General features: G+C 35.8%; 1 protein-coding gene across 4 annotated transcripts in view; it reads left to right on the top strand.

The window, feature by feature from the left end:
* CRPPA (CDP-L-ribitol pyrophosphorylase A) overlaps positions 1-21,906 on the top strand; it is a 380,133-nt gene that overhangs the window by 279,974 nt on the left and 78,253 nt on the right. Inside the window, exons 10-11 of one of the 4 annotated variants that reach the window (XM_065938672.1) lie at positions 8,276-8,302; positions 10,285-10,994. The exons of 2 other annotated variants lie outside the window; for them this stretch is intronic. In XM_065938672.1, the coding sequence (XP_065794744.1) occupies positions 8,276-8,293 (18 nt within the window). In that variant the 3' untranslated portion in view covers positions 8,294-8,302; positions 10,285-10,994. Of the gene's footprint in view, positions 1-8,275; positions 8,303-10,284; positions 10,995-21,906 lie in introns of those variants that run through there. One more of the 4 variants, XM_065938671.1, reaches the window with a different exon arrangement.

The following is a 21,906-nucleotide window of genomic DNA, read 5'->3' as shown; positions in this document are numbered from 1 at the left end:
GAGATGAGTGTGAGAAATATGACTTGGTAGATGTATCTATGCCTGCCATTCACCTGCAGTTTGCTTTGCTTTGTGTGTGTGCCTTGTGCTCAGTCGAGTCCAATTCTACGTGGCCCCATGGACCGTAGCCCGCCAGGCTGCTCTGTCCATGGGGTTCTCCAGGCAGGAATACTGAGTGGGTAGCTATTCCCTTCTCCAGGGGGTCTTCCTGACCCCGGGATCGAACCCTCATCTCTTGGGTCTCCTGCATTGGCAGATGGATTCTTGACCACTGTGCCGCCTGGGAATCTCGGGTACCTTGCTCTCTACAGTACATAAATTCTGAGAGTTGACTAAATTAGGTTTTTAATTTTAAAGAATGATAAGAAATTATTTATACTAGTAGTCATCAAATGTACTCAATAAAGGAACAGACTGTAAACAGTTTAGATTTAATAGGTCACATACAATCTTTGCCTCATATTCTCTTCCATTATTTTAAAGCCCCTTAAAAATATGAAAATAATTATCTGCTTGTAGATTGAAGAAAAATAGCTCACAAAGCCAGATCTCACTAATAGTTTGCTGATCACTGACTTACATTCATATTATAATGTTTAAATACCTTATAGGTAGTTTATGAAAGAAATTATGAAATGAAATTGACAACAAATCTTTCTGGTAGGCTTAGATCTAGTGTATAAACCTAAATGTATATTGTTTGCTTTACTTAAAGCTAAACATAAATAAGACAAGCTACTAGAGAAGTGTTCCTTTGCCCTCAATGTTGAATTTCTAAATATGTATAATGCAATTATTTTGAGAATTTAGGCATAACAAGTACACCATAAAAGACAGAATAGAATTTATGCAGAAGAATGTACAAAGCTGGTTTTCTTTCTGAAAAATGCATCAAACTTTCTAGGATGCATCTATTAATTAGAAATTTTAAAATAATTTAAGATACAAAATATTAATAAACCCAATCAATATTTCTGCAGATATTTTGAAGAAAGCTTTATATATAATAAGATTTTTATTGAATTAGTAATATTAGTGCTGTACAAATAAAAACCAGACTCTTGGTGGTCAGGATAGTGGTTATTTTCCTGTGCATCCACGAAAATGTGCATTGTGTGTGTGTATATGTATTATGTAAAAATCATATAGTTTCTAATTTTTTGCCTATTACTTATATCTAGATTATTATGCAAAGAAAATGAAAATTGAGTGCTCCCAAGTTTGGTTTTGGCAAGTTGATGGTTTCAGATAGTGATTTTTAAATTTTTGAAGTTATTTTGCCTTATATTTGTTATGAATGAAACTATTCTCTCTTTTGAAAGACAACAAATTAACAAATAGGCAGTTTCATTTAGGTGTTGAGACACCACACCCATCTTCGTACCTTACTGTACCACTCTTTGAACTGTGTCTTTAACAGAATTAAGAAAGCAACTATTTGTTGATTACTTCTTATTAGTGATTGGAATATGGGATCCTTAGTATTTTCTTACAGCACATGGTGCTCACTCAGGAAATTTTGCTTACTGACAGTCTTCACTCTCACTCATAGTTTTTTTTTTTCTTTTGTGGTGTTATTGTTCTTTTAATTCTAAAAATGACAGAATGTGCTTCCTTATTTATACCAGATTTTCAATATGAGATGAAAAATCATTAAAAAGCCATGGTTCATGTTTTCAGAATGTGTCAAGGGATTCCTGCAGATTTAGTCCTGGCATTTAGCATCCTTAAAAATGGTGGTTTGTCATCAGAATCACTTCAGCATCCTCCTCCGAAAAGTCTTTCTATTAATCTTAACAGTATCCTTAATAAGAGAGAGGTTTTGTATTACTAGTTAAAATAAATTTTAGAAGTGCTAAAGTAAAAAGAAAGTTGCTGAGTATCCATCAACCGAGAGGAAATAAAGCAAGTGATCCTAGTCCCCTAAATATTCCATTGACATTGTGTAGCATACGGTTTGTGATAAATATGTAGTCACTAAAAATTGTTTTACTTATTTTATTAAAATACTTAAGTATAAAATATTTTACATAATTATGGCATAAAATACTCTATCAAATAGCACCTGTTTTACTGTATGTAAAATTACCAAGTGAGATAAACTAAGCTTTTATTAATACTTAATTTTTCTCTTTAGGAGGCTAAATGGTTTTATAGATATAGTTAGAACTTAATTGTAATTTTTAATGGATGAATATTCTGGTAACCTAAGAAATCATTTTAGTGTAGAGGGATACCACATATTATCTTTTTAAAGAAAAGCACTGTTATATCTGAATGCTAAATTTTGAAAAAATGGAGAATACAAAATAAGGGCCTTGATTTCCTCAGTACTGATACAATGCCTGTACATGTAGAAATATAATTTTTAAAAACTTTGTGTATGTTTGAAATTTTTCATAATAATAAAGTAGAAGGAGTACAGTAATAAATCCCCATGAATCAATCGATTAGATTCAAGAATTATCAGCACACAGCCAGGCTTATCTCATCACTCTCTTATCCCATCTCCATTTTTGAATACTGTAGGTCCTTGTTGGATATTTATTTCAAATGTAGTAATGTGTATATGTCAATCCCAAACTCCCTAACTATCCTTCCTCCCCCCCAGTAACCATAAGTTTATATGGGTTTGTTTCTGTCCTTGTGAATAAATTCATTTGTATCTTTTATTTTTTTAGATTCTACATATTAGCAATGTCATTATTTGTCTTTCTCTGTCTGACTTGCATCACTCAGTATGACAATCTCAGTGTCTATCCACGTTGCTACAAATGGCATGATTTCATTCTTTTCAATGGCTGAGTAATATTCCATTGTATATATACGTACCACCACTTCTTTATCCATCCCTCTGTCCGTGGTCATGTCACTGGTGGTAGCATGAAGAGGGTGTGTGCATGTTTCCTGCACATTCCTTGCAGAATGTTGTTCTAGATCCTGCATTCTGTAAGACTACCATAGATGGGGCTATCTTTCTGTGCTGTGGCAGGATAGGATACAAAGTTTCCACTTCTTCAACATTTAAACCCTTTACATTCTATGTGACCTCAACTAGAAAGAGCCCAGCCTGGCTACTCATGGCTCTCTGGAAAGGATTCAAAAAGAGTGATTCCTGGGATTAATCCTAGGTGAATGTGGGTCAACTCAGCTCCTTCCAAATCACCAATGACGTGATTCTTGGTGAGTTAGTAAAATAATCCGTTTGTTGTTGGTGTGTTGGTTGCTAAGGCATTTCTGACTCTTTGTGACCCTGTGGACTGTAGCCCTACCTGGCTCCTCTGTCTATAATATTCTCCAGGCAAGAATGCTGGAGTGGGTTGCTATGCGCTCCTCCAGGGGGTCTTCCCGATCCAGGGATCAAACCCAGGTCTCCTGTATTGTAGACGGATTCTTTACCATTCTGAGCTATCAGGGAATCCATATATAACTAATTATTTTTAATTTCATCTCTGTTTTTCTAAAATCTGGTTTCATGGTGAATATATGAAATTATGACTTGAATCTGCTATTGATTTTCCTTTGCTTACAGCAATGATATTACAGTGACTCTTACAAAAGGCAGCTCATGGAATCGAGAGGCTGTATAAACGTTAAGGAGTTTTCTTCCTTTATGTAGGTTTCGTATGTTAGTCACTCAGTCATGTCCAACTTTTTCTGGCCCCATGGACTGTAGCCCACCAGGCTGCTCTGTCCACGGAATTCTCTAGGGAAGAATACTGGAATGGGTTGCCATTCCTTTCTCCAGGGGATTAAGTGTACATGAAATGGAAGGAATTTTCAAACTTGGAAATGGTTAACTCGGGATGGGGAATACGTGTAACTCTATGGCTGATTCGTGTTAATGTATGACAAAACCCACTGAAATGTTGTGAAGTGATTGGCCTCCAACTAATAAAATAAAATAAAATAAAATAAAATTTCTTTAAAAAAAAAATAAATAAATTTGAGGTTTTACTGATCCTTATCACACGATATTCATTTTTCTGGATACAAATTGCCTCAAGCCTAAAGGGTACATTAGATGTTTTAAAACTTAACTGAATTTAAGCATTTCATTTTTGTTTACCATTGAAATTGTTTTCTCCTATGCATGACGTGAAATGTTTTTCATGTACTTTATTGCTTATCCATTTGTTTCACTGTAGCATGTCAACTTGTTTTTATTGTATTTGGCAGGCTTGTTTATTTCAGAAGGTTTGGGGAGCATTTTAAAAATATTAGTTGGCAAGAAAATTTTTTGAAGAACTTTCCATACTCCATAGGTCTGCATCAGTACCCTTTCTTGAGGAGATGGTTTTACTTATTAGAAAGGTTTAGGAGTGAGAGGTGACAATTATTTCCAGATCAAGTCTTAGTTCATTTGCCAACTGTGACCACATTCTCTTGGGCACATTCTACCTAATCTGGCCCACATATCTATTATCACTTAATGTTTTAGGCTGGACCGAGGGCCACTCCTTCCTATCATACATGTGCAAAATTTTTGTGCTGTTGTTGTATTAACGACATAAAATATTACAAATAAATCTCCATTTACTTTACAGAAAACTTATAAATTTGCATATGAAATATATTTTTTTAATTTTATTTTGAATTCTATCTTTAATTGTATATCTTGCACTGACTTTATCTCGTTTTCCTTGTGATGGAAGGTATAATAGGATAAATCTCTTGGTAATATCACAATTGCTCCAAATGTCAGCCAATGCAAAGACATCATTGTTGTTGTTCAGTCGCTAAGTCATGTCACACTCTTTGCAACCCCATGGACTGCAGCACATCACTTTCCTCTGTCCTTTACTGTCTTCCAGAGTTGTTCATGTCCATTGAGTTGGTGATGCTATCTAAACATGTTATCCTTTGCTGCCCCCTTCTCCTGTTGCCTTTAATCTAACCCAGCATTAGGGTCTTTTCCAACGAGTCGGCTCCTTGCATTAGGTGGCCAGAGTACTGGGGCTTCCCTATGGGCTACAGCCCGCCAGACTTGTCTGTCCATGGGACTTCCCAGGCAAGAATACTGGAGTGGGTTGCCATTTCCTTCTCCAGGGGATGTTCCCAACCCAGGGGTTGAACTTGCGTATCCAGCCTGGCAGGTGGGTTCTTTACCACAGGGAAGCCCAAAGACATAAATTAGTATAGACAGATTGTAATGGTTGTCCCTTGGAGGAGAACTTTGTGTATTGTAGTTTCTTTGGCAAATAGGGATGATTGAAATAAATATTATCTATCTGCAGATAAGTAATTACTATATATTTACCCACAGTACTGTAGTTTTTCTTGATAATCACACAGTCTAAATATTTTCTATTGTCCAAAATTGATAAGTATTTCACTGTTGATAAAAAGAAAATAACTATGTCAATGAAAATGAGAAAATATCCTTCCTAACTTTTTGTAGAGGTTTATTTTTAAGGGAAAAACGTGTCCAACTATTGTGTGTATACAATAACTTACAAGGGGCTTTATAAGAAATTGCATTGGGAGAGATGAGATGTTCATAATAATAATTTCTGTGTGAGGCAGTGTAAATGGCAAGTGAACAGGAAATATTGAGGACTGGAAAAGACAGGTTGTTTCTGCTTGAGATGATTGAGAAATAATTCTTGGAACAGATATCAGCATCAAATAGATATCAACATCAACTAAGATGGAAAATTCTGAAAGACCACAAATTATAGGCATGAAGGGAGGAACTGAATTGCCACTGTATTAATAAGGAATCTGACAAGCCTGACACATAGTTGGCACTCAGTGAATATTTCTAAATTATGACTAAATGTTGGATTTTTAACTACAGCAAAATTTATATAATGTGAGTTCTAGGAGATTGCGTTAGGCAAGTAAGGACAAAAATGGTAGAAGGCTTAAGGTACATGTTAACACGTCTTCATTTATTCTTTGAACAATTATTTCGTGGATCCGTGCTATGTGCTGGAACCTGTGATATACACTAAGACAAACAAGTTCCAACCATCAAGGAGCTTAGAGTATAACTTAATTTAGGTGAGAAAAATTCATATTTTATTTTTCTTAAAAGCAAAGTTCTGTTCCTTGATTAATTTTTCAATCTAGGTCATTAAGCAACTCCTGCACAAATGACATCAGTCTGCTTGGCGGAGTCATGCACAAAAGACTGTGGGGATTGTTGTAACCATGTGTATTTATATCAGGCTTAATTTAGATAGAAGGCTTAATTTAAAAGTTGAATCCTTGCGAGTTTATAAGGGAGATAGACTAGAGGCATGTGGCAGGCATGAAGCAGATGCTTTTATGAAAGCCAGGGAATTGCTTCTTTTTGAGAGAAGGTAGGAATGACACCTGTGAGATCATCCTAGTTTCATGATTTCAAATTTGTTCGTTGTGTTCTATTAACATTTCTGAAATGGTAAGTTATGCTGAAGATCTTAATTGAGTCGCTTAAGGCTTTCATCCTCGATTTTCTATAAACAAGCCATCTACTCGTTTGCTGTTATTTGAAAACTTTAGTAAACATTCTTTAAAGGAAATGTCTTTTAAAATTTTTTATTAATTAATTTATATTTGGCTGTGCTGAGTCAGGAGGAGAAGGGGACGACAGAGGATGAGATGGTTGGATGGCATCACCAACTCAATGGACATGGGTTTGGGTGGACTCTGGGAGTTGGTGATGGGCAGGGAGGCCTGGCGTGCTGCAGTTCATGGGGTCACAAAGAGTCGGACATGGTTGAGCGACTGAATTGAACTAAGTCTTCATTGCTCTGCACGGGCTTTTCTCTAGTTGCGGCAAGTGAGGGCTACTCTCTAGTTGCAGTGTGCAAGCTTCTCGTTGTGGTGGCTTCTCTTGTTGTGGAGCATGGGCTCTAGGCACGTGCCCTTCAATAGTTGTGGCACACAAGCTCAGTAGTTGTGGCACAGAGGCATAGTTGCCCTGCAGCTTGTGGGACCTTCCTGCACCAGGGATTGAACCTGTGTTCCCTGCAGTAGCAGGCAGATTCTTCACTACTACACCACCAGGGAAGTCCTAAGTAGAAACACCTGTAATGTGAAGGCAGATAATTATTGACAGCATATGAAGTAGGAGTTTGTGGCTAACTCTAGTAAGCAGAATAGTGGTTCCCCACAAAATGTCCTGGGTTTAACTTCTGCAACCTGTAAATATGTTACTTGAAATGGGAAAAGTGAATTAAGGTTGCACATGAAAGCAAGATTGTTAATCAGCTGACCTTCAAGCAGGGGGGTCATGCTAAGTGATCTGAGTGGGCCCAATGTGTTTTTTTTTTTTTAATTTATTTTTATTGGAGGATAATTATTTGATAATGCTGTGTTGGTTTCTGCCATACATCAACATGAATCAGCCATGGATATACATATGTCCCCTCCCTGTTGAACCTCTCTCCCATCTCTGACTCCATCTCACCCCTCTAGGTTGTCAAAAAGCACTGGGTTTGGGATCCCTGTGTCATGCAGCAAATTTCCACTGGCTATCTCATTTTACATTTGGTAATGTGTATGTTTCAGTAAGTGGAGGAGGGAGTCAGAATTTTCAGAATTATAGGAAGTGAGAAAAAGACGTAACCAGATATTGCTGGCTTTGGAGATGGAAGGGGCCACGAGCCAAAGAATGTGGGTAACCTCTTGAGGCTGTCAAAAGCACAGAAATGGGTTCTCTTCTAGAGCTATTATCCCAGTGACATCTGTGTTGTTCTTCTCAGTTGCAGAACTCTTAAGATAAATTTGTATTGTTTTAAGCCACTAAATTTGTGCTAATTTATTATGGCAGCAAATAGACAACCAATGTGTAAACACTTAATAGTGGTAAGGATCACTTACAGGTTATTGTTAGAAGCTTGAAAAAAGTATTATATATTAATGACATAAGGAGTTACAAATGGAATGTGAAAATTATTAAATTTTAATCTCATTAATTTATTTATTTTAAAATTAATTTGCATTGTAGTGTAGTTGTTTTAGGGCTTCCCTAGTGGCTCAGTGGTAGAGAATCTGCCTGCCTATGCAGGAGACTCAGGTTTGATCCCTGGGTTGGGAAGATCCACTGGAGAAGGAAATAGCAACCCACTCCAGTATTTTTGCCTGGAAAATCCCGTGGACAGAGGAACCTGGCAGGCTGTAGTCCATGGGGTTGCAAAAAGTCGGACACGACTTAGCAGGTAAACATCAACAACAACATAGTTGATTTATAGTGTTCTGTTAGTTTCTACTGTGCAGCAAAGGCAATCAGTTATACATATACTTATGTCTCCTCTTTTTCATTTTTGATTTCCTTCTCCTTTAGGTCACCACAGAGCACTGAATTAACCTCGTAAGTTTAAATCATGAACTTGTTGTTTAGAATAGACGCAAGTACATAACATTAAATGAAAACCTTCGTGTACTAAACATTTTTTTAATTCTTGCAGATTAAGTACCAATGTTAATCAAACAAAAATGAAGTAAGTTTATGATGTAACTTAAGGAATATAAAAGGGAGACATGCTGTGTGTGCTTAGCTGCTCGGTCATGTTCGACTCTTTGTGACCCCATGGACTGTAGCCCGCCAGGCTCCTCTGTCCTTGGAGATGCTCCAGGCCAGAATACTGGAATGGGTTGCCATGCCCTTCTCCAGGGGATCTTCCCAACCCAGGGATCAAAACCAGGTCTCCCGCACTGCAGGTGGATTCTTTACCATCTGAGCCACCAGGGAAGCCCAAAAGGAAGATATGAAAAGTGTGAAAGTGAAAGTCGCTCAGTCATGTCCAACTCTCTGCAACCCCATGGACTATACAGTCCATGGAATTCTCCAGGCCGGAATACTGGAGTGGGTAGTCTATCCCTTCTCCAGCAGATCTTCCCTTCCCAGGAATCGAACCAGGGTCTCCTGTACTGCAGGTGGATTCTTTACCAACTGAGCTATGAGGGAAGCCCATTAGGGAGATAGATGTATTTTTCAATATGGTAACAAGATTATAAATATGCCACCACCTAGATTAATTAGACATTAACAGTATAATAAAGTACCTTGAATCTGGTGGGCCGTGTTCTGTAGATCATGATCTTGGTGAAGAGATATTCCATATCCTTTGTATATTCTTCAGGTTCCTAAAATTCATAATGAAGCCTGTGTTTCTGTGTGTGTCTGTCTGTGTATGTAGGGTATGTGTTTTATCAGAATATGAATTATTTTCTCTGGTTTGAAGTTCCCAGGAGGATTTTTTTTTTAATGTTGGGGCTGGGTTTCTTACATAAGATAATGAATGACTATATATATATATTTTTATAATTTAATATGAAACATATGCAAAGTGCATTTTGACTCTTAAAGCAAATGTGCAGTTAATAATTTCTTAAGCGTTTTAACTGGTCTCTCATGAAGGTTGTCGTGGAAGAACTAGCAACAGATTGTCGTTTCAAAATGTTGCTTCTCTTTGAAAGATGCTATTTTTGCCTTCCTCTGTCCTGTGGCTAACTACCACACAAACTTCTTGTCTCTACCAAGAGAATTTTGAGTCTTGATATCACAGAAAGTTCCTGGGATATCATAACTTCACTTGGCACATGCTTTAATAACTTTAATAATTGACAGTCTTCCCATTTAGACTTAACTTACAAAAGATGTTTTCAAATAGCTTAATATGTCAGAGTTAGACAGCAAGTCAGCTGTGCCATGACTGTTTTACAGTGTAGAAGAGTATGTCATATTTGGCATAGACATTAGTTTCTCCAGCTTGTGGGTGGTATTCTCCTTGAGATCAGAAATTGTCTTGGTTAATAAAACAGCATTGCTAGATTGAGACTGAACGAATCTATCGGTCAATCTCACTATTGGCTTCTTGCATTATGTTTTTGAATTTAAATTTTCTTATCACCAATCGGATCCTTATCTGTGCTGCCTTCTTCCCTGGTTGTCCTGAAGCTCAGGTGACTTACTGTCTTGAAATTCATGTGAAATAACCTAAGGCATTGATTCCCAAGTAGTGTTTTCTCCACCCCACTTCCCCAGAAAGGGAATTACTTTATGATCAAATTTATTAGCGCAATGATAGTACTGTATTCCACTTGGGGAGACTCACAGTTTATATTGGCTTATAAAAGACTCTGGGTAGGCAGGCAGTAAAGTTAGGTTAATTCATTATTTCCCATGTTGTGTTGACCATGACTCCCTTTTATCACAGAATATACTATATACATCGTGGAATGTTATTTGGAAAAATGTCTTCACACATAAATTTACACATGTGGATATTGAGGCCTTAAGAGGATAAACTTTCTAATTAAACCCTTTATTTTCTTCTTTACATTTTGCAGGTAGAGAACAACAGAGGTTTGATAAGATTTTCATTATATTTGGAGGGATTTAAGAAGAATTCAAAGCATCTTATTTTTATGTTTATTTTTAATTAAGTTATTATTATTATTGTTATGATTACTATTATTATGTGCCATTTGATTCTAACTAGTCTGTTTCCAAAGTATTTATGGTAACTCTAGTAAAAATTGTGCATGCTCTCATTTGTTTTGAATACATACTAATGACCCGACAGAACTATATTTTCATCCAAAATCATACTATAATAGGAACATTTAGATGAGGTTCAAAAGTTCTGCCCATTTCACTCAGTTACGTATATAGATGGTGATTGAATCCTGTGACATTTATCTATAGAACAAACTGTATGTAAAGTTTATATATTATGTGAGACTGTAAATCAGCTACACGAATCACCTTCCCCTTGATTGCAAATTTTACCGTAGTTACCTTTCTCAAGGGCCATTAGTTCCATTTAGACAGTATTGGCCAGCAGGTTGGAAGCCTGTTTTTGTATGCCACAGTGCTTAGTCTTCATGCTTTATCTCTTTTTTATAAAAGTTTATTTATTTTTAATTGGAGGATAATTGCTTTACAATGTTGCATTGGTTTCTGCGATACATCAACATGAATCCACCATAGGTATACATATGTCCCTTCCCTCTAACCTCCCTCCCACCTCCCACCCCTCCATGCTTTATGATATTTCCACGATGTAGCATTCCTTCCCATATTATAGATAAGGAATCTGAACTGTTGTATTCTCCCGACACTGCTACTTGTTAGGGGAGCCGCTGTTCTTCCAGTTACCTGAATCCAAGAATCACTCTGATTATTCTCTGTGTTCCAGATAGAGCCAGTAACCAAATGCTCTGAAGTCTAGTTCTTCTATACTTCTGGTATTTTGCACTTTCTTTCTTCATTGTTGCTGTGATCATTATAAGGCTGGAGCTGGGGTAGTTTCCTAGTCATCCCCCTACTATGTCTTTTCTAAAAACTGTCCGCATGCCACAGCTAAGATACCTCACCATATCTGATTCTATTGCTCATACAGTTGGCACAATGCTACCATTAGAGAGAGCATGATAGACGCATTAGTGCCTTGCATGTGACTAGGGAAACTGTAGGTGGTCATCCCTCTGTCAGAAGTCCACTCTATTTATAACACTTCACCTAGACCTAAATGTTTGGTGTTTGACGTTGCATCTCCAGTGACCTATTGTAGGCCTCTTTAGGTAGCCATGACCTTGTTTCTGGACTTGCCTGGTGGCTCGGATGATAAAGAATCCACCTACAACACAGCAGGCCTGAGTTCGATCCCTGGATTGGAAAGATCCCCTGGAGGAGGGCATGGCAACCCATTCCAGCAATCTTGCCTGGAGAATTCCCCTGGACAGAAGAGCCTGGCCGGGCTACAGTCCCTGGGGTCACAAAGAGGCAGACACTACTGAGCGGCTAAGCACCGCACAGACCTTATTTCATGGAGAAATACTTAGCATCCTTCTTACTCTTCCTTAAATGGATCTCATAAAAATCCTTAGAGTTTTGTGCTACATGTCTTTGGTCTCATTTTTCTACAGATTTTAGTCTCAAAATCGCTGCATAAGAGAAGTTTTTAATTCTCTGGATGTCTTATCATAAAATCTTTCCTGAATAGTGGCCGTTTTCACATTTTTAATACCTAGAAGCATACATTTCAGTCACTTTTACTTTCGAGTGCTTCGCTCCTAGAGAGGAACTTTGTCTCTAGGTGAGTTTGTTTTGTTTGTGTTGTTTTATTTCTAAGATGGGGTGACAGTGGTGGTAATGATCACGATTTAGACTCTGTACACTGCTTGTCATACGCCATGCACTATTCTCAGTGCTTCGTACTCGTCAACACAGCCAATTACAAGATGAAGATTATTTTTAAAATTTTCCCAACATTGTTTTTTCCCCATCATTTTTTATAGCAGATTGAACTAAAGTGTACTGCAAGCCTACCCAGTTACAAATATTTACCACAATTATTTTCTTGATATATTTCAGGCATTTATTATTCATCTTTAAATCAGCTTGGTGAAATCTTATTACAATCATTGTTTGAGCATGAAGAAACCAAGTTATAGGTGAACTAGGGTTGCAATTCATTACTCTTTGCTCTGGTGATTTTATAATCCATTAACATGTTAAAATCTGAAAGTCTTTGGAACCTCATTAGAATTTAACACATGATGGAATTTTGAATTATACATTATTCTCAAGAGGAGATTTATATTTATAACATAGATGTTGCATTTTGAGTAGCCTAGGAAGGAAGCCAAAGAAATTTAAAATATTAGTGTGTGAATATAAACCTAGGAAAACTCTTCTAATAGATTTTGCTTTTCTTTAAGAAATGGGATTATTTTGTAAGAATGGTTTCAGTTCAGTTCAATTCAGTTGCTCGGTCGTGTCCGACTCGTTGCGACCCCAAGAACCACAGCACATCAGGCCTCCCTGTCCATCACCAACTCCCAGAGTTCACCCAAACCCATGGCCATTGAGTCGGTGATGCCATCCAACCATCTCATCCTCTGTCGTCCCCTTCTCCTCCCGCCCTCAATCTTTCCCAGCATCAGGTGGCCAAAGTATTGGAGTTTCAGCTTCAACATCAGTCCTTCCAATGAACACCCAGGACTGATCTCCTTTAGGATGGACTGGTTGGATCTCCTTGCAGTCCAAGGAACTCTCGAGTCTTCTCCAACACCACAGTTCAAAAGCATCAATTCTTCGGTGCTCAGCTTTCTTTGTAGTTCAAGTCTCACATCCATACATGACTACTGGAAAAACCATAGCCTTGACTAGACAGATCTTTGTGGAAATAATAATGTCTCTGCTTTTTAATATGCTATCTAGGTAGGTCATAACTTTCCTTCCAAGGAGTAAGCGTATTTTAATTTCATGGCTGCAATCACCATCTGCAGTGATTTTGGAGCCCAGAAAAATAAAGTCAGCCACTGTTTCCACTGTTTCCCCATCTATTTGCCATGAAGTGATGGGACCAGATGCCATGATCTTAGTTTTCTGAATATTCAGGTTTAAGCCAACTTTTTCACTCTCCTCTTTCACTTTCATCAAGAGGCTCTTTAGTTCTTCACTTTCTGCCATAAAGGTGGTGTTCTGCATATCTGAGGTTAAAGAATGGTTTATCTAAGACTAGATCAACAGTTTTATCAGTGTTCATATTTACATTTACATATCAATGTGTAGTCTTTCTCTGCCTATACAGCATGTTTAATAAAATATAGAATGTTATTCTTGACATTAAAGAGTTTTCCATCTTAAGTATAGTGAAAGTGTTGGTTGCTTGGTCATGTCCAACTCTTTGTGACCCCATGGACTATAGTTTGTCAGGCTCCTCCATCCATGAGATTTCACAGGCAAGAATATTGGAGTAGGTTGCGATTCCCTTCTCCAGGGGATCTTCCAGACCCAGGGATCGAACCTGTTTTGGAGGCAGATTCTTTACTGTCTGAGCCACCAGGGTCGCCTGTATTGAATATAGAACCCAGTTGGCAGGTACATGCATACTTCACACTCAGTGGAAGATCCAGGCTTGCCTATTTTAGTTATATAGTTGCTTCCCCGGGGCTTTTCTTATCAAGCATTTTCAAACGCAGTGCAATAAATAATCTTCCTAACACTGTGATAATTTCTCGCCTGGAAAAGATAAGAATTATAGTGAAAGGTAGAATATATATGATGTTTTTTTATTTTGCCCTTTAAAGTGAAGTGTTTTAATATTTATATTTACATATATTACTTTAATCTCTTGTGTTTAATATTTTAGATTTGTTAGTCTTTGTAGTTAACTATATCAAAAGTTCCATAGAGCTGTTAGCTCATTTAGTCTATTTTCTTAACTCATTTACATAAATTAGAAAAGAAAATATAGAAAAGTTGGTTTCTTAGTATCTTGCATAAAATTCAGATGTCAAGTCTTGATTAAATATTTAATAAAATGTATAATTAAAGCCTAGGTATCAAAATATTTTTTATAAATTGTTTTCTTACAAAAGATGAAAGATGATATAACAGTTTTATGGGTACTTAATGCTGCTGCCGTTGTAGCACAAAACAGCCATAGACAAAGAACATATGAATGAATGGCCATGTTCCAATGACATATTAATTGCAAAACAAGAGGTAGCCTTGATTTGTTTTGAGGGCCGTAGTCTGCTGACCCCTAGTGTGAGATTCCAGCTGAAGTGGAAAGAGGAGATGGAGGAACTAACTGACAAGCAAGGAGGACCAAGTAAGCAAAGGTTTGGAATCGTAGATTCATTGACCAGTTTTAGGTGTTAATAACCAAAATGTGCTTTGGTTCCACTTCCTTGTGAAATATTTTACACCTGTCTTTAGTATACTAGGTACTAACATTCTAGCTGTTTAAAAAAATTAGTGAATGAACAGTTCTCAGCAGCTATTAACTGCTTAACATTCCAAATGTGAAGACATTTTAGTTGTTAAAAATGGCAGAAGTTTATCATAAATGTGTATTTTATTATAAAAACATTTATGAGGTGATTATTGAAACATATACAGGAAATGCTGGGAAATATAAAAATGTCATGAATGTTTCCCTATGAATTTGAAAAGGTTGTTCTTACAAGATTGAGATACAAGTTTTATATAAGGTTGTGGTTTTCATGCTACAGAAAAATTTGACAGGTCCCCTCTGGAGCTTTTGTGGGTAGCAAGTGGGCCAGAGAAGAGGTTTCAATGCTGTCCTTTTAACCTGGCTCTTAACTGAGGCGATTTAGCTTGAGAGTTTATTTTTTATGTCTCTACATAATAATTTATATGAATAAAGGAAATAAAATAATACTTCTTAAAAACCAGTCATATGATAGTAAATTAACGAATGACATAAATATGGTACGTGCATGTTAATTCTTTTGCTCTAACCTGCGTGGTGTTCCTTTGGATATACTTTATTTAGAGCATTAACTCTACTTGACTTTTTTTTAATCAAAGAATTTTAATAATGGCAAAATAGTAGTAAACTTTAAGTTAATTACATCTGGGGGGGAGTACAGTTGACCAGACTACATAAGTCTGTCAGCCATGGCACTTCTCTGTATTTTGGAGCATACTTTCTGCTCTGGAAAAACACAGCAACTATACATGATTTGTCTTCGAATTCCAATAGAAAATTATGCCAGTATCTAAGTTGGGAATATTTAAGTTATGTTAGCTCTTAAACTATTGCACATAGCAAGTTTCTGTCTGGGTAATACAAGAGATAACAATTTGTATTCCTTCCTTCCTTTATGGATTAATTTCTGTTAAGTGCCTACTGTATGCCAGGCACCATTGATCTAAGGACAAGTGTAGTCTAAGTGCAAGAGAAAGAAAAAGCATCTGATTTTGGTATCACCTTTGTATTTTAAATCACTTTAGTATTAATAGTTGCTTGGGAAAAAAAAAAAACCCATGATATAAAGTAGTATTTATTTTTAAACTTTTTTCCACAGTAATATAAAGAGAATCAGTGATAAAACATATATGAGAGTTAACTTCATAAAATGTTGTATTTGATCAGGACTTTCTTAGAACTCTCATTTGCACTTTAGAAAACTTCTGGTGTAGATAAGACAGGTTCAGCAGTGGACAATTTAGGATTTGTTGTGTCTCTTCTACAGATGAGAATCGGAGAAGCTAAATGAGATACCAAAGGTCACAATGTTTTCACATCCCAGATGTTCGCCTAGATTGTCATTTCCTCCTCCTCATATTCTTTCTAATACTTTACACTGACTCTTCCTCAGTTAATGACCTGAAAACTTTCTCATATGAAGGTAACTGCTCAGAAAGAGAGTAAATAGGTCACTTAAATTTTTTAGTAGCTTCTTTAACTAATGATTCTTACTCTGTACCATTCAAATACAACATCATTTTAAGGAAGACCCTCTATTTTTAAAAATGATTTCACAATATTTAGACACTTTTATCACTAGGAAAGTATATTAGGGTCATCAAATTATATTTTTTCCCTTGTGTTTATGTTTTGCAGATTGTGTAACATTGCAGTTATAATGAGTTTTCACACCTCAATGATATAAGGTACCACTACAATATTGTGAAGTAATTAGCCTCCAATTAAAATGAATTAATTTATATTAAAAAAACCATGAAACACAGTTTAATACAGGTAACTGTGGACTTGTGGCATAATCTGAATAACTTCTGTTGATCTCTTAAAAACTCTTGAGTGATTCCGAAACATTCTTGGTTAATAGCTTTTGAAGGTACTGCAAATTTATTATTTTCTATTTCTCAGACTATACTCAAGGATAGTTTTAACTTTTTCCACTCATCCCAAGATATAGTACCTTTGTCAGTTCTACTCTTGAATAGCCAAATCCTTTTCTTCAGAAATTATAGGTATTTTAGCTGCAGGTGATTTGTCTTACCTGAAAGATTATTGTGAGGGAGGGTAGGTAAACAGCAGATATTCTCTAGAAATAGTGATCTTGTTTTCACATAAACATCTTCAGCTATAAGCAGTACATTAAGAGAAATATGTCAGATATATATCAACAGTTGGTAGCTTATGTTCTATTTACATTATGTATTTTTATAGCATATTGGTTTTACTGTTGTTTTAAATTTACATTATTTTTTTCACTTCAAAAATAAGTAAAGCTTATATAGTGAAACACTGCTTCCTACAGGGTAATTTCCTGAAGTTTTAATAAAGCACTGCTAATTTAATCAGCACTCAGTGCTCGTTTTTTATGCAAGATTATAATTGCAGACGTGCGGTTTTACAATTTGTGTGTTGTTTGTATTCTTCATACAATATGGTAATGAGAAAGCAAAGATCATAGTTGTCTTTAAATGTGGCTTAGCATTATTCATTAGATTTGCTCTCAAGTTGTTTTTCTGTATGAAATGCTTACAGGAAATAATAGAATCAAATATTTTAGTGAAAACCACAAATAGAGTGTCAGTTGAAGTTAGAAAGTTAAACCTCTTGTTGGAATAAGATTTAAAGCTTAAATCTTGTTGGATTTAAATCTTGTTGGAAAATTTAAATATTATATAGTGTTCTTAATCATATTCTAATAAAATGAGATTGTGTTTAGCTGTTTCTAAATTTCAGCTCTCCTTTGGTATTTATCCATTCCTCTCCTTGTTGTTCTTTTAGTCGCTGTGTTGTGTCCAACTCTTTTGCGCACCACAGACTGTAGCCTCCCAGGCTCCTCTGTCCATGGGGATTCTCCACTCAAGAATACTGGAGTCGGTTGCCATGTCCTTCACCAGGGGATCTTCCCCACTCAGATGTAGAACCCACCTCTCCTGCTTGGCAGACAGGTTCCTTACCACTGAGCTTCCACTTCTTAACCACATAAAAAGGTTCAATACAGGTCACTAGAGTTGGATTTCAGTTCTGTTTTTTCTAAGGTAGTATCTTAATCAGGTTTTCTGTAATATAGTGTTTCAAGAAATTATCTTAGTGAATTCAAACTTGGCCCCAATTATAGAGATCAGAGCTCTCAGACATAAGAAATGCTTTTATAGTAGGAATTGCTTTTACAGGTTGTGATTTTAAAATATGGTATATACATACATATATATTAAAGTATATATGATGTATAGATACTGCATATATAATATATACATATTTGTGTAATATATGTGTGTGTGTATCAAATATATGGAACATCAGCACTTCACAGAGAAGAGTTCATGGAAGAAAGGAGGTATCCATTATAGATGGAAGTAGACTGTGGGCTGGTTAATGAGAAGATTTATCATCTCTAAAGATTTACACATACATACATATATATATCTTTATATAATATGTTATATATTAATACTATAATTAAAATTAATATGCTGTATAAAATATTAATGCAATTATACTATGATATTTTATGTGCAGTAATAATATGATACTATTGGTTATACATATAATTCACCATCCTCTCATTCCATTTAAATGAACAATGGATAGCTCTTTTCTTCTGTGAAATCTGTGTGCAGTGCTTTGTTCCATGTATTTGAGGCAATAGAGACAGCTCTAAAAGACACCGTAGAAATAAAAGTGTCTCCAAAGTGAAACTATGAGTTTCCTTAAGTATAAATATCATATGTTGCTCAATAATCATTTGCATTAACTGGTATTATAACTCTATTTCAGGTTCTACTTATTTGAAGTCAGTCTCATTAGTAACTGAGTCCTTAAAATTCAGAAAGAATAGAGTATGGAATCATAGGAAAAAGTGTTATTTTTGAAATTCAGATAGAACTAGATTTAATACACAGGACCATCACCTACTTGCTCTGTTAAGTTTCATGAGATCCTTAAGTTTTCTCATCTGTAAAGATAAAATAATATTCATATCATATGGTTATTAAGTGACTAAATTAAAATACTTGGTAAAAGGGCATTCAAGAAATCTTCATTCAGATCCATAATTATCTTAAAAGGCTTCTTATATTTTTAAAATATCAACTTCTAACTTATAGTAAAAATATTTTAATTCTTAATTTTATACATATGTGGTCCAGGTGAATTATGAATTTCATTTGTCATACAATCTACTCTTCCGTAACAGTTGACTTTAAGTATCACGCAACTACATTTTTTGTCTAAGAAGGTAGAATTGAAAAACTATTGAGAAGTAGGTCCAATAGCGTGAGAATTTGGAAGGCAAAAAGGGAGCCAGTTGAAGAAAAAGCAGCCTGCTTCTCAACTTTTGTTCTGGGAGGAAGATGTGAATACTTCCATCTGTCAAGGGCATGAAAAGGAAAATGGTGCATAAATGCATTATAAAGGGTGCTGTATGAGTTTTCATGCCTCAGAGATAAAGAGATAATCATTTCCATATACAAGTTAAAAATAGTATGGAAATAGTTTTTCATGGGAGATTAACAACTGAAGTCAGAAATGTTTGCGGTTGCTCATATGGAGGAGGCTTTGTTAGATGAATGTATTGACTGGACAAGAAGTAGTCACTAATTTGTGTGAGCTGTTGCTTTGAAAATTCAAAATCCTGTGCGGGGTGGCTCTGATTTCAGATAAAGTTGCCTATGTTGGTAGAATTATCATTTCTCTTTTTATTTTTGAGTTATTTATGAGCAGGAATTTTTCTAATGGAAAAAAATCTTCTCCCTGGCCCTGTTTATTATCAAAGTATAATGTTCCTGTACAGTTGCTTAAGTGTTCGTAACAAGCTTGTGGATCCCACAAGGGACGGAAGAATTATTTCTGGTGGTCTTTGAATATGTAATTGCTGCCAGTTGAGAAAGCAAAATTCCAAATAAGTTGAAAGAGCTTTCATAAATAACATAACGTAATTGCAAGGCATGAAGCTCAGTATATAGTTTATATAATAGTCTTACCTAACCACAAAGTATTCAAGGACCTGTCCAACAAGGGTCTTCACAGAGGTATATATTAACCTTCTTCTGGACACCGTACTTATTTTAATTTATTAAAACCTTCTGGCTGTGCATTTGAAATTATGCCTATGAAAACATACACTTTTCTGTTTTGTTGCGAGTTTTTCCAAAAGCAGCTAACAATAACGATAAAATCACAATCATCAAAAGGCAGAAAATTCTTCATCTTTGCTAAGATATATTGGAATAAAGTGGTTTTGGGATCTAGGCCAAGGACACCTAGTGGAATTTATTTACTCTTTTTAACAGTATATTGGGGAAATACAATGTAAAAAGCCAGACTTTGAAAACAGTATATAAGTGAACTACAAAATCCCTCTTTACTTTTCAGAAAAGTTTGATACAGCATTCAGTTAAATATAGTACGTCTCATGATAGCTTTGCTTTATTGTCAGATTTAATTTTGTGTATCATTTTAGGAACATTTCTGACATTTTGACAAGGGATAAATTTGTATCTGATAAAGCTGAAATTCAGTCATAGTTTACTAAAGGAAGTTTAGGAATGACCGGATTGCCTGTATTTTCAGACAGTTTCTATATCATTTACTTCTGTTTTCATTGTTATCTGTCAACAGTTCAGAAAAGGTTTTTATAGTTAATTATTCTCTGTAGATTTAGGTTTCGTATGAAGAAATCATCTACCCAGAATCTCTTTTTCCAGTCGTTCATTCACCTCATTAAAATATAAATTCTCTAATTTCCATTTTTGAGTATTATTTTTCCATTATACAAACTGAAAGCCGGAATCAGTAAGTGAATTCTGTATATGTTTTCTTCATTATGTATGTAAGACCCATCTAGGTCTTGGCTTCACCACTTGAGTCAAGGTCCCTCTCACTTTATATCTAAAGATAATTGCTCTCTCTATCTCTAATCCAATGGTTTTCAACCAGAGGGAACTTTGCCCCCAGGGGGCATTTGACAATATTTGGAGACAGGTGGAGTTGTTACAACTGAGGCTGTGGTCCTATGGGCATGTAGTAACTAGAGGCCATTGATAATGATAAACATCAGACAAAGCACAGGACATCTCACCCGCATAACAATTACTCAGCCCAAAGTGACAGTAATGCCTAGATTAAGAAATGCTGCTCTAAGCCCTCTTTGATCATTCTTGCTCCAGATGATTCTTTTCAAAGTAGTACTCTCATTGAATAAATCACCTGAGGAGTCATTGTCCATGGGTATTGTCTTGAGTATATGATTTAAATTTTCGACCTTGGTTTCAAAGTTGGACAACTAATATATCCCAACCCTAGGCTATGTGGTTGTCTTTGCTTTTGTTAGTTGTGATGGTGTCTTCCACAGGATACAGCATGGATTTGGGGCCCTCAGGGTCTTCACAGCATTCTCCTTTCTTTGGTTCTGGGAATTGTACACTCTGTACTTCTAAACTCCCAGCTGAAGTCCTAGAAGGCTTGGTTAACTTTTATGAGACAGTTGGTCCAATGAGCATGCATCATTATCTGTATGTTACTTATAACCATTTATTTCCTCCCATCTACTATTGTCTTTGGTTTAAAAAGGTTATTTCTGTCACTGAAATCCATTTTACAAAAATTGCTTGATATGGAGTGGATTGACTTTTATATAAAATAGATGAAACCAAAATTTTATTTACTTGAGCAGAATGAAACAATTCAGTTTCTTTGATTTTCTGCTTATTTCCAAGCATACTTTGAGCTATATATCTAAGAGTATTAAGGTGTTAACTTCTGTCTTATTCTTTAAATTTTTGATATATATTTCATCATAAAAATCATTAGAGATTATACATTTTTTATAACAGGAACTACCTGTTAATAGATTTCTATATACCTCCTGGTTTTCTGTGTAACACTGTATATATAACCAATAGATATTTAGTAAGTGTGTAAATGGCCATGTCATAAAAAGTAGTACTAGAAGCAAAGTAAACAGAAACAGAATCTTACCTAGGTAGGTTTGTAGAGTGTAAGGGCTAAATAAATAAATAAGTAAATATATATGGCTTTTCACTGTAAGTTCACTAAAATCAACTTTGTTGTTGTTTAATTGCTAAGTCATGTCGGGCTCTTTGTGACCTCATGAACTGCAGCACACCAGCCTTCCCCTTCCTTCGCTATCTCCCAGAGTTTGCTCAAACTCAGGTCCACTGAGTCCGTGATGCTCTTCAGCCATCTCATCCTCTGCCGCACTCTTCTC

The sequence above is a fragment of the Muntiacus reevesi genome, chromosome 6 (assembly GCF_963930625.1).
Source record: "Muntiacus reevesi chromosome 6, mMunRee1.1, whole genome shotgun sequence".
In the NCBI taxonomy this organism is placed as follows: Eukaryota; Metazoa; Chordata; class Mammalia; order Artiodactyla; family Cervidae; genus Muntiacus; species Muntiacus reevesi.
Note: the sequence above shows the minus strand (reverse complement) of the source record. Positions and strands in the feature narration are given on the sequence as shown.